The sequence below is a fragment of the Eurypyga helias genome, unplaced genomic scaffold (assembly GCF_000690775.1).
Source record: "Eurypyga helias isolate BGI_N326 unplaced genomic scaffold, ASM69077v1 scaffold17591, whole genome shotgun sequence".
In the NCBI taxonomy this organism is placed as follows: domain Eukaryota; kingdom Metazoa; phylum Chordata; class Aves; order Eurypygiformes; family Eurypygidae; genus Eurypyga; species Eurypyga helias.
Window position 1 is genome coordinate 44,123 of NW_010229127.1, and position 13,879 is coordinate 58,001.

Here is a 13,879-nt window from a genome sequence, read left to right on the forward strand (position 1 = left end):
GGCATCCACAGCTTCTCTAGGCAACCTGTCCCAGTGCCTCACCACCCTCTCCAGGAAGAACTTCTTCCTGATACCCAATCTAAGCGTCCCCACTTTCAATTTAAACCCGTTACCCCTTGTTCTGTCACTACAGGCCCTTGTAAAAAGTCCCCCCCAGCTTCCTTGTAGCCCCTTCAGGTACTGGAAGGCTGCAATAAGGTCTCCCTGGAGCCTTTTTTCTCCAGGCTGAACAAGCCCAGTTCTCTGTGTCATGTCAAACTTGCTGAGGGGGCACTTGATTCCACTGTCCGTGTCACTGACAAAGATGAGCAGAGAGTAGATTTAGATTAGATACAGGAGGAAATTCTTCCTGGAGAGGGTGGTGATGCACTGGAACAGGTTTTCCAGAGAAGCTGTGGATGTCCCCTCCCTGGAAGTGTTCAAGGCCAGGCTGGATGAGGCTCCGAGGAACTTGATCTGGTTGAAGGTGTCCCTGGCCATTGCAGGGGGGTTGGACTAGGTTGGAAAGGACCTTTAAAGATGATCTAAACTATTCTATGTGTGGTGTTGGTGCAGAGGAACCTAGAGCCTAGTAAAACGGGTAGCACAAAAAATCCCTTAAGTAGTTTGGAAAACACTGACCTGAATGTCTGAAGAGCATCTCTGGGACAAGGGCTGCTTTTTCCAAGCTAGAGGTGGTTTGGAAGGAAAGCAGTGTTGTCATGTGAACAGGGCATGCGACATTAGCTCTATGAGCTGCTGTTTAATAGCTTGTGTTTATCATGCTTTTTCATTTGAATGACTGTTGCAAAAGATTCTGTTTGCATGTGAGGAGGTATTTAAAATGGGGGAACAAATCCTCTATCCACTGAGTTTTGATTTTTATGGGGGATTTCATTTTGGAAAATAGAGTACTAGTAAATTTCTAGGACTAAAATCTTTTGTAACTGTCTTGTTTTATTATTACTGGAGAGACTGCTGTTCATGCACATCAAGACAAATCATGGGCTGTAGAAGATTTGACAAACTATCTACGAAGTCGACTGCCCCTTTCCCTCTAATGTCTTTCCTCCTTTCTCCTCTCTCCTTGCTTCTGTGCTTTCTTTTTTTTTGTTTGATTTTTCTCTCTCCTTTTCTCATGCTCAAACTAAATGATCGTTTCAGACAAGCATCACAAAAAAGCTGTTTTGTAGATTAACACAGACTCTGCTTTTTCATTGACTAGCCTGTAACAGCTAATGTGATTTGCACTTCTGTTTACCAGCTTTCTATTATTAGACCCACCATACTGGGACCAATATGCAGGTAACTATTAGTCACCAGTGGAGCTGCTAATTGTGTAGATTAATTAATCATTCCAATTGCATTTGTCTCCAAACAGAGATGTGATTAAAGCAAGGAAAAAAAAATCTCTGCCTGGCTTATCTTTTGAGAATGAGTGACTTTTTTATCAGGTAGCACATCATGCTAATCAGATGCCTGGTTATTAATGCTCAGATATCACACCAAACACTGAAGTGGGAGGGCAACAGCTATTCCTGTCAATCCGCCTGCCATTAGTCATCATGCTGAACACTTCCATCTCAGACAGCTCCCGGGCTGTTGCCAAGGTGCTGGGCAGTACCTTCACATTGAAGCAGTTTCTGGCCAGATTATTGGCAAGGTGAATTGGCTGGTTCTTATAAAATGCCTCTTCCGCTGCTGGCACATGTGTCCTGTTCCTTTAGCCCAGGAATCTGTTCTTCAGACTTATTAGTCCACACAACGTGCTCCAAGCTCTCCATGTCTAGCTGGAATGTGGCCATGATCTCCATCCTGTTTAGTAATACAAGAGGAGCAACATGGTTATAGTCATTGAAATTTGTTCAAAACCAGGTTGAGAATCTAGGGCTGAAGACAAATGTAGGGTCTGTCCCTGACTAATTAATCTCTGTTTTTATTGGTGCCTGTCCTGTAAAGCCTGAATGGCTGTGAAGTGACAGAGCCATGGCCTAGCAGAAAGAGATGTGCCCTTTTTAGTGCTGGAAGTCAGACAGAGGGACATGTTCATCGTCTTCCAAACAAAATACCAGGAGTGAAGGCATTCCATAAGCTCTAAGTTTGGTTCAGTGACATTGCTTCTTATCAGGTTGTAAGCTGCTGCCAATCCCAACCCACAAAAAGGAAAAAGAAAAAGCTGAGTGTGCATCAGCTGACATGGGCATTGCTCAGGAATAGTGCAACTTTTAAAAGCCTTTTATTATCAAGCTGTAACAAAGCTGCTTTGTACCATAAATAGAAAGAACTAACCTGCTTCCCCTCTGTGTCTCAGGTGGGTCAAAAAAGTTCCTTCCTTCCTTGTTCACAGCACTCCCCAGGGCTCACTCCTTTGTGTGGGAGGCAAGTTAAAAACCACGAATAAGACAGAGAGGAAAGCCCTCTACCCCTCTGTGCATGGGTCATGTAGCTTATCACAGCAGATTATGGCCTTCCCTCAGTCTCACCTGGGGATATTTGCATCTCTGCTGATGCCTGGGGAAGGTAATTCCCTACTCTCAGTTCAGAAGTGCCCTTTAGCCAGTGGTTGCTAAACCAGGGGAGACTTGAGGTAGAAATCCCATACAGTGTGCTTTGCTAAACCCTTCCCACTGGGTCAAATACGTTGTGGGTATGTTCAGTAGAAATGCAAGTAGGTCCTTACTTCCAGTAGCCAGAATTATGCTTTGAAGGTTGATACTCATATCACTGTCCATTTGTATCTGGCCAGGAGCTTTTGATTTGCTTGTTAAAGCCAAGGCTGTGCAGAGCTGAGGGAAGAGGAAACCTAGCTTAGGTGAAAAGTTCCAGCATCGTTTTGTCTGTCTTAAACCAAATGAATTACAGCAAACCAGGGTAATGTGTTCCAGGCGCTGCCTGGAGATTTTCATTTTACTTCCCCATGTACCGAGTCTCTTGAACTTATCCATAGCCCTGGCTCATAGCTCAGACATGCCTCAGCTCCAGCAACATGAATGTCCTTTTGTTGTTCTTTGCAGTCCTTTTTGCTGACATACATCTTGAATTGTGTCAAGCACACTGCCTCCCCAAGTCAAAACAGCTGCATCTTAGAGAGAGGGAAACCTTCAAAGAGAAAACAAACACACCCTCTCTGTAGTCTATTGGTAGTAACAGATAATTAAGTCTAAAAGTTTCAACAGAGGGAAGACATTTATTGCCAGGCAAAGCCCAACAGCATTGTAGGAAATGTCTTTTGTGTTGCCCTGAATGCAGCCCTGAGTCGAAGAACTGTGGTGGTGATTTGGTAAATGTTTACATTCTTTCAGTCTTAAAGGTAATCAGCCGCACTGTTGATGGGAACCTAGAGGATATAAAAGACTGAAATCGAACCGTATCAAGCCATTTGAACATAATCTTTTTTATCTCTGCAGGCATTTCTTCACCGGATCCGCCAGAATGCTGTGGACAAAGCCGAGAAGTACATAACAGAGGAGAATGTTAAGGTATTTCTTCTATCTTCCTCATTTTCTTGGTAGGGAAAATGATACGTAATGAGAGGCTAGACTGAGGGATATGAATATCAAATATCCTCATGTCATATTGATGCTTATTATTAAACTGGCTCCCGAAGGAAAAGAGGCTCATGTTGACAGTTTATCTGTCAATCTGTTTGCCCATTTGTATAACTGTCATCTTCCAGCAATTTTTTTTATCACACCAACTAATTTCAGTAAAATTTGACAACAGTGTAGTGTTGTCAAAGATACTAAATTTTGGAAAGGTTATTGAAATGGTGGGTGGAGGACAGAGAGGCCTTTTCAGTGTCTTTGAGACGAAAAGCAGGGAATGCACAGCCCTTGTCTATTTTTCTTGACGCTATTCAGTTAACCAGTTTCATCTGATGTCTTTCAAAAATCTACAACTGATAGGGCTTGTGAGGAAGAGGCAGGAATATTCCTTTGTGTTCCTAGTGGGAAGGAGTTCAGTTCTTGTGGGGGGATTAGGTAGCAGGAGACCCTTGCATGAGGAGGTTCCTCAATGAATTTTGCACTGGAAAGAGATGCGAGACACAGAACACTGAGCTGTGATATACTAGCTTCTCTGGTGCTTATGGTCAGAGGAGGCCTTGTTGTTGGTTATTTTCATAAATACAAGCAACACTTTCTTGTAGTAATTTGGCTAAATAACTCTCCTTGTGCACATACAAATGTGAAACTAAAACCCCCTTTATACACACATGCTAGTGAAATCTGATGATCGGTGGGACAGGGTGCAGTTTGTTTGCCTTTAGAGGCTGGCTTGCTGGGCTTGCGCTTGATCCTGTAGCTCCTAAACCAGCGGAAACTTCGCCCTTTACACTCGTGGGAGCAGGGTCCAGCAATAGTAGGTATATCGCACCAGTCAGCACTACTGCAGCTGGCATGCCGTTCCCCAAGGCTGCTGCCTCCATGCCAGGTGCTAGTGTTACCTGAACATATAGAGATCCCAGCAGGGCTCTAGCCCCAGTGCTTCCTATTCATTCTACAGGCTAGCAATACTGCAGCATCGAGTGGCTGGCATCAGGAAGCGCTGGTAGCGGGATGGCTTGGCAGCTTTTTGGTGCTAAGCCTCTTAGTAGCTTCAAATTTGGAAGTCCCTGCTCCCCAGACACTCACCACCTAGAAGAAAAAGTAGACAAGCCATTAGTGACAATAGGTCTCCTGTGCAGAGAAGTGGGCAAAAAGTAAGCTCTGCATGAGAGAGAAACCTGCACAACCATTTGCCAATTTGGTGAACAGCCTCATATGTTGAAAGTTGTTACTCTATTACTATTTGTGTATCATCAACATGGGTATTGATTGTGACTGCCATGTAATCACATGCAGTGCCCACAAAGCCTGTGCAGAAGAATCCATATTTTCTCTGCTGATTTAAATGTATTTGTATTTGAATTTCATCACACTCCTCTGGGAAAGTACCGCTTCATTTCTGTGTCATTCATGAAGTGCCTGGGGGATCTTTTTGAGGCCACTGTGAGACCTCATTTATTCTTATTATTACAATACCTAGCTTTCAGTAACAGACCACCTCTCAGTAATAAAGGGCCTATGCCTGTTGCTGGTGAATTAGAATCAGAAAGGCACAATTTTCCTGTGCAGGATCAATATTATCTCCCTCTACCCCAAATAATTTCTTTGTCTTTCCTGCAGTTGAAAGATAGTTGTTCTTTCCCTCTCCTTTTTCCATCCTTGCTGGTGGAGGCAGGACAGGCAAGGTGGTGCTGGGACTTCTGATAACTCTGCCTGCTAATATTATGTATCTCGAGTCACCAGAGAGATGTGAGGTGGCTGGTAGCAGAGACTGTATAAATGGTTTGGCAGCTTATATAAGGAGAACTCTGTGTTTTCCTCTCTTTCTTCATGCAACAGAAATGTCTAGAGGAAAATACAGGGTATTCTGGCAGTCACTCACCTCTGAGCAAAAGGAGAAAGTACTCTTTAGGGTAATTTGGGTTATTGCTCCCATTATTAATTTTGCAGGTTTCTCCTACAGCTGATGCTAAGCACTAGAGATTTCAGTAATTTTTGGCCACTGTATCCCCCTTTCAGAAAGGCCACATTGAGTCCTGTGCCAGGCCCAGATTTTACAAGTACTCCAGTGACTAACAGCTGCAGCAATATCATTAAAAATGTTTTTAGTTTATTCAATGCACTGTGTTGAATAACTATTGATATATTTTAGTCTTCCGCTCCATTCACAATAGGGCACTGATGTCTACTGATACAGTAGATGGAAGGCAGTACAACTTGGGGGTGTATGCAAGCTGCCAGACGAAGATCCTTGAATGAGGCTTATAAATGGTGACTGCGTTTGATACAGAAGCACATGCAGTCAAGCTCTCTGCTGCCTTGATTTTCAAGAAACTCTTCTTATCTGTGAAATCTGCTGCAAGCAGAGCTTTACCGACCACCATGGAGTTCATGAGATTACACAGATATTTCTTGGATCCAAAAATACCCCCCAAAGACTGTTCCTGATGGATAAAATCATCCCTGACAGATGTTTTCCTCTTCCTTGTTAATCCCTTTTGGCACAGCTTCTGGCAAAGCCATGCAGACAGAGGCTACTGTGTCATCACATCAGTTTCAGCCATGTGACAGAACCATCCTATGCTCTGCTTGAATTAGCATAGGAATGGTTCTGGAAGCAATCAAATGGTCCTAGCTCCCTGTCCCTTACTTTGGTTCAGAGCCCAACAGTGCAAATTCGGTGTGTTGGAATCTTTTAGTTTATTCAGAGCTAGAAAGGAGCTATGAGGCACAAGTATGCATTAATGATGGTGCATTCTACCATATCTCAGTATTCCTGAAATGGAAGGGGAGCAAAGACAAGGAAGATATAACAGATTCTGTTCTGCACATGCAGCCAACTTGCAGGAGGAGTTTGAGAGAAATACTCTGCCGCCCCTTGAGTATCAGCAGGTATAAAGTTGAACCTTGGTAGGCTCCTTGAATTCCTGATCTTTACCTCCGTAAAACAAAACTGATTTTAAACCAGGAATTAAAGTTTCATTCCTGTCTCTAATGATTAGAGTTAATTTACAGACTATTGTTTTTCTGAATTACTGCCATGTCACCAGCCACCAGACTGACCCAGTGTCACATCTAGTGAATAAAGCTTAGTGTTGTGGTAAGATGCTTTGGAAAGTGTCGGAAGATGTTAGATTCAATCACTTCCCACACTGAATGTCAGGAGGATGAAGGGCTGGCTCTGGCAGGCTGCACACTTTGGGGTTCAGAGGAGTGTCACGAACTCTTTGTGCAAGACCTGGGAGGCTGCTTCCAGTGTGGAAGCTGGTTTGACTGCACTGCAGATCTCCTCATTGCAAGCGGCATAGTTAAAATGAAGCGATAGAAAATGCTGTTTGCAATACGTATGTCACTGCAGACTCCAGGATTTGCTCTGCCCCTTCAGGCTTTCCTCCTGTGGCCGTCAGTACTGATGGCTGTGTCACCACACATCAGGACTTCTCCCCCTGTGTGTATAACGTTCCACATCCTACATCTGTATTCACACTTTCATATTCTGTATGAAAACGATTAAGACTTATAAAGCTTATGTGTTTATAGCAGCTTTCACCCTGGCAGTTTATACCTGTTAGCACATGTACATTCAAATCGCTAGGGCTCGTTTAGCTGTGAGATTGCAGAATTACTTTTTAGAACGCGTCTGAACTGGGGGCCTCTGTCCCATTACATGCGCCTTTTAGAACACTGAGATTGGTGAAAAGGAACTCTAAATCGCTGCTCTTGTGGCTTGCCAGCATTTTGTGCTATTCTGTACTCCTGTCAGTGAAATGCTAGATCCCATGGGATGGGGATTTGGTCTCTTTTTTAGGTATATTTTTGTGTGTGATTTCTTCAAGTCCCTTTCTTCTAGAAAGTGATTTCTCAAGCATGGGAAAGAAAGGCAAATGCTTCCTTCTTCTATCTCCTGCAAAGTGAGTTTAGTCCTTGTGATTCCATTCACCTGGTTGGTCTCATAGGAAATCTTCTCTAGATTTGAAAGAGGCTGCTGATGTGCATCACGCTCAGGTATCTGGAAAGATAACCTTCAGTTACAGCAGGTATTTCAGTAGCAATAAAGATTTCCGCACGGGGCCGGGAAAGGGGCAAATACAGTGTAATTCATTCTGTATGGGTCTGTCTGCACTTTAGGTCCTATCACAGTAAGTCTAGGGCCAAAATATTTTGATGCTACTACTTTAACGAAACAGTTATATTAACAGCTAGCGATGTTTTTATATTTCAGATCTTGTTTTCTAACATCGAAGACATTCTTGGTGTTCACAAGGAGTTCCTGGCTGCTCTGGAATTTTGTTTACAACCAGAACCTCAGTCTCAGCATGAACTAGGAAATGTTTTCTTAAAATTTGTAAGTACAATGACTTAACGCTATCTGAAAATGCAGTTTCCTGCCGAAAGCTCCCAAGCCCCTTAGCTAGTCCTAATCTCTAAGGCTTGTGGCAATACTATGACAATGTGTGTCTTGTATGAAAGTTGTAGCTAGGGTGGGAAAAAACTTGTGAATGAGGTTAGAACAATGGAAACTACATCAAACTCGGCCAAACAACAAGCTATTTTTAGAAACCTTTCCTATTCCCATTGAATATTTTTTTTCCTTTTTTTTCTCACCCAGCTGATCACATTTTACAGCTGAGAATTTGTCGGCTGTGGTTCCAGATGTTTTAAAACAGCAACACAATTTCAAGTAAATGAGTAATTTTGGTGTGCATTTTAAAATGAAAAAAAAATAGTTAAAATCTTTCTGTGGTAGATTGGTTGTTAACTTGGCCTGATTTTCAGTCCTCTATGTGCGCCAATCTTTGACTAATATGCACATAGACCATACTGTATATGCAAGATCCGTTACTACATACACCTAGTTACAAGCTGGGCTAATTTAAATGCAGAGTTACCTAATTTACATGTATAATAATATGAAGTTACACGTTTTTTTCACTTGGAGCAGCCCTCCTGAGATGTTTGAAAATTAGAAATCACGTACGTAACAGCCATTTCTTCAAATTCTTATTAACTGTATTAAGCCACAGGCCACTTTCCTATCAAAATATGTTCTGTTATGCTTTCGTAATCAAAATTCATGCTTTCACAGTTCATCAGGTTTGAGCAGACAGCAATTATACAGCCATTCATTACTCATAGAGCTTTACCAACTACCCACCCTTGTTTAATTCCTATTTATGCTGTGAAAATTACTAAAATAGTGTCAGAAACTATTATATTGAGACCATGGCCAAAAATTTTATCAGATGTGACTGATGGTCAGCTGCTGAAAAACACACTGGTGAGCTTAAAGCCTTGAATACCCACCAGAATCATTGCCTACTAACAAGATGTGCTGTACTAATATGTTAATATTCATTAGTGAGGGTATGAAAATTAGAGGGCTTTTGAGTGATGCTGTCAAATTGTCTACTGTGTTTCGGAGGTGCTGAATAACCAGAAACGTTAACATCCTGTCATTTGACTGAGTTCAAGCCTGGTATAGGTAGTTATTGGTAGTGTTTTTGTATATGAACATAAAATTTTATAACTTTATTATTGTTAAGTTTAATTATTTAATGGTCCTTGTTTATCAAACATGCAACAGTACAGGAATTATGAAACTGTAATGGATACGGATGAGTGCTGGTGAGAATTTGTCTTCTGATAGAGGCAGTCTGACTGAGATCAGCTTCCATTGCTGTCTGTGGAGTGCATTGCAAATAATGTATACATCAACTCTTTCATGATCCCCTAGGGAAGAAGCAGCTTATGCAGAAGGAAGTAAAACATACTTTCAATTCAAAATATATAAAAAAAGCTGCCCTCATCCATAATTAACTTAAGAAAATGTAGGAATGCTATTAGGAGCATTGTGGTGTCTGAGTAAGGAACAATTAAGAGAAGATTATCAAGAGAGGAGGGAATAATTTGTCCTTACGTGCAGATTGTGCCTGAGTTTTAGAAGACAAGCTTCTCTCTGGGTGTTTAGGAGTGAGGGAGGTGGGGTTTGTGCCCTGTCACAGTAAAAGCTTCTATAGTGAGTCTCCAGCAGTGACAGAGAGATGCCAGTAGTGACTGTGGTTCAGAGTGAGTCTTCTTTTCCCTTCTGCTGAGGCTGCCAAAGCTCCATTTCCCGACTGGGGCTGTTCTCATGAAGCAGAAGCATTCATCAAGACCCCTGTGCCTCAGAAACAGTACTCCTGAAGGTGTTTCTGTGGTGCTGAAACCAGTTGGTTTTTTAAATGGTGTACAGTATTTTTCCACCAGGAGCAGCCCTTGGAGCACACTTGAGGTTTCCTGGAGAAAACCCAACCATTCTCTTCCAGTGATGTGTTCCTGCAACATGGCTGAAGAGCTTTTGTCAGAGTGCACTTTGTTAGCCACTTTACCCAGGGAAAACATGGGTAACATCTGTCTTTGGCCTTTCATTTTGGGTAAGATTCTCTAGTTGTTGCCATGCGCTGAGAAGTACTAGGAAGAACACCCTCAGGGCTGCTTTTCCATAATGATCAAATCACGGTGGATCCTCAGGGGAGTTTGTGGTGAGAAAGTGACAAAGGCCTGTGAATCTTGACTGTAGCAGTGCATCTTCTGTCATGGTCATCTGGCAAGGTCGTTCTTAGTCCTGGTTACGAACATGGTCCTTGTCGGCAGTCAGATGTTAGCCCAGGTGATTTTCTTCAGAAAACGCTCATAAACTTGGTGAGTAGCTTGAGAATTCTTGAAGCACTGTTTTATCCAAAAACTGCATTTCTTAGCGGTGCATATTTTCCTTGTGTCATATATATCATTGATAGAGATCCCCAGATTCCCACCAGACTGCAGCGTTTGGGTCCTGTTCATGAGATCTGTGTATCCTAAATTTACTCTAAGCTATGTAGGCCTCTCTTCCTGGTTTAGCTTGGCCTACAAGAGCCTCACTCAACAACAGTCCGCCAATCTTTAGAAACAGGACATCACTTTGAATTGTTATGAGCCTCATGGATCAGAGTTGATCCATTTAAATGCCAGGACCTTCAACTCTGTATCTCCAGCTCGGGAGAAACTAAACCATTCTCGATCTTGAGTAACACCTGAAGCAAGCCAGCAGATTTTTCAAGGGTTCCAGCATTGCACATTGACTTTCTGAAGTATTTTAACAAGTGATGAAATGCACTTGCTTTGATGTTTAGGTGCTCCCTTCAGCAGACAGACATTGTTTGCCCTCGTGTACTCCATTTGATCAGATGATCATGAGAAGTTCATTGCCTGATGCTGGGTGCTACAGTTCTGGAGTTGTGGTTCAGTATGGCCTGACAGACAGGAAAGAACATAGTTAAACATTCATTCAAAATCAAATCTGCAGCCTTAAACAGAAGAATACGTAGAAGAAATCTTTAACATCAAAGAGAGCTATACGCCAAACTTGGAATGATCATGCCTCATCAGCCTAGGCGCTTCTGTGCAGGTCATGAAAACATGTGACTGTCTGCAGAGCAGAAGGGCAGAGCATTGACAGATGCTTCATTTCTGATATTGCCATATTGCTAAAGGTTTGATGATGTAAGAGCTAGAAACTTGTTCAAGGGAAATGTGTTTTCTTCTAATTTTTAGGAGTGATGTTGCATGAGTGATCAGTTTTACTGTCTAAGTCATCAGGGGTCTTGTTTTATTGAGTTGTATTTTCTGATTCGTTTAGGTTTTTCATGTTGACAAAGTCAGTTTCAGCCTGTTTTGAAACACGAAAATGCCATGCCTTGTTAAAGATATGCCCACATAAAATCGTTACAATTTTCCAAATGTCTTATTTTCTTTTTCTAGTCAACACTGTTTTCAGATTAGTATGTGGGCAGTTCTAAGGGACCAAAAATAACATATTTGGAGAATAAACTATTGGTTAAAGATTTATTTTAACCAAGCTAAGGACAGTATAGACTTATTTCTGTCACCAAAATCAGAAAGTCTAGCTGCATATACAGAAGATTTGCTGAGTAAGAAGGTGCCATTTTTATGTCGCATCTCTGACCATAACTGCACTTTAATACAGAGTAATTGCAGGTTCAGAATTCCTGGGCTAACATGTGTAATTATGTAACTGGTAATTTCCTCACCAGGAGATGGGAGAGCCCAGGACTGAATGTCACCCAGAGAGGAAATTAAACACTTCAGACACTGAGTAATTTAAAGCATAGTTCTCATATTTGTGGGGCTCATGCATGAAGGACAGCTGGAAAAGACTTGATGAAAGCACTCTGGTGTGTGTATAATTATTGTACTGACTTGAGCTTTAGCAAAGGGATTTTGTCATGTTCTAAATATAACCTCCCAAAACTCCAGGCACTCAAAGCTGCAGTCAAAAACCTGAGCAATGACATTTTGTGTGCATTGATGTAACGGATGCTGTTGTGTTAATGGTTACTATTTTTAGTTTCAAGCATACTGCTTGTGTGCATCCAGGGAGCTGAGGAGAGGTGAGAGGAGGAAATGTAAGAGAAACTCGTATATCTGTCATCTTATTTTGTAATTCTCCAGTTTTTATGGTTAAAAACAATCCCATGCCTCTCAATTGTCTCTTTTCTATTGTGCTATGGACCCAGCCCTGCCTTTTCCTGCATCTGGTGGTCAGAAGCCTTTGTTTCTTGTCAGCCTCCCAGTATTAAACTCCAGTACTAATATGAACAGATGCAGATGAAGGTTAAGTCTTGAACATCTGCATTCCAGCTTTTTGCACCAGACTCTGTGGCTGTTGTTTTATTTGCTTTGTACCATTGTTGTTGTGTTTGGACATGGATCTATTTATTCTCAATTATTCTTTTGGAAGCACAAAGAGACAAAACCAAAATCATCGTATTAGTGATAAACCAACCCAAAAGCATTCTGCAGTCTCTGAGCATGTATATCTGGCAATTGAACATCTGATCAGATTGTCAAATTCTCCTGAACTACTATTAATACAATTGATTTTCCATGTGACAATAGTGAAGGGAATGCCCAGTGACTAAATCTGTATTCCAGTGGATTCCTGTTACTTAACTCCTTCAGTTGAGAGTTTTGTTTGTTTGGATCACTATGAGCTGTCTTAAAAGTAGGTAGATTCTGCAGATAGTTACAGCTAACACAGGAAGCTCTGCATCTCTGAAGAGTGCTAGGACTCCAATCAAAACTCAAAAAAATTAACTTCCTAATTCTGGGGAGATAAAAACATTCAGATAGAATGTGTTCAGGCTGGGATCCCAAGTGGAAATGTAATGCTGTTGAATGCCACCACAAACTCTGGAGGGCATTGTGCATGGTGCCCCGAGATGCCAGCTCTGGAAGGCTTTGCATATTACCCCTGGCAGGGTGCCACGCTAATGCATCTAAATTACTTTTGATATGCAAAGTAGCTGGTCTCACAGCTCTGCAGGGCACTGCATTGTGGCATAGGACCCGGCCTGAACCAGGAAAGAAACTACTGTTGTGAGGAGCGCCCAAAAAATGGTGGGTCTTTTTGGCTTCTGAATCATTTAACCTGACTAAAGCCTAGTACAGTCTCTTGACCTCTCTTTTATTCCAGTGAATGCAATACTGGAATCTCGTAACATAGCTGCTGAAAGCTCAGCCCTTCCCAACAGCCTTGGAAGGATCAACTCGCTCCTTGCCTGAGCTGCTCAGGCATGGATATAGTTGTTACTGCTTCTTCAGTGAATCAGTTCGGTGCTTCCAGATAGCTGATATTTGCAATGGGTCAGTATCTCTGATCATTTTATTTAGAAGAAGTTGCACTGTCTTTGATTCTGAAGATCAGTAAAGCAGAACTTGGTGCTGCCAGCTGACCCTTGTTTCTTAACAGGGGATTTCATTCCACTGCATGTGCTGGTGGGTGTGACATGTTCCAGTGTAAGTACCTCCATCTAGTTGTGAAGCTACCTTTCCCTTCCTTTGATTTCTGTACTGTGTTGGTTATTTTGTGTGTATTTGATGAAATTCTTCCATTTAAGGAAGCTGTTAGGGACAGCTGACCCACAGTTCAGTGTTGCATTGAAACTGTGTTCTGAAACAAACAGTAGGCTTCACTAAGTGATCTAGCCAACTCACCAGGGGTTCCCCCCAGCCCTGAAAGGCAGGGGATTTCCAGCTGGTTGCTTTGTGTTTATAGTTCCCCTCCAGATCTCTGAGCTTCTTCCAAGCCTTGGTTTGTCCCAGCCACCTCTTTCTTCCTCTTGCCGGAGTGGTCAGCACAGCTCAGAAATGTCAGTCCCCTTGCTCCTGGCTTTACTCGGCTCCTGGCCACTCTGCCAGACTATCCTGACTCATGTACAAGTATCCCTGAGATAGCAAAATCCATTCTTTCAGCAAAAAGCCCTATTATTTTAGTGATGCATTGAGAAGAAAAATGCTGGAAGTCTCTGTGCTTA

The 13,879-nt window shown here is 42.2% G+C and overlaps 1 protein-coding gene across 1 annotated transcript in view; it reads left to right on the plus strand.

The window, feature by feature from the left end:
* Positions 1–3,386: 3,386 nt before the first annotated feature.
* LOC104516082 (phosphatidylinositol 3,4,5-trisphosphate-dependent Rac exchanger 1 protein-like) overlaps positions 3,387–13,879 on the plus strand; it is a gene marked incomplete at both ends in the record, with an annotated part of 82,681 nt that continues 72,188 nt past the window's right edge. Inside the window, 2 exon segments of the mRNA XM_010160291.1 lie at positions 3,387–3,458; positions 7,747–7,869. Of these exon segments, the coding sequence (XP_010158593.1) occupies positions 3,387–3,458; positions 7,747–7,869 (195 nt within the window).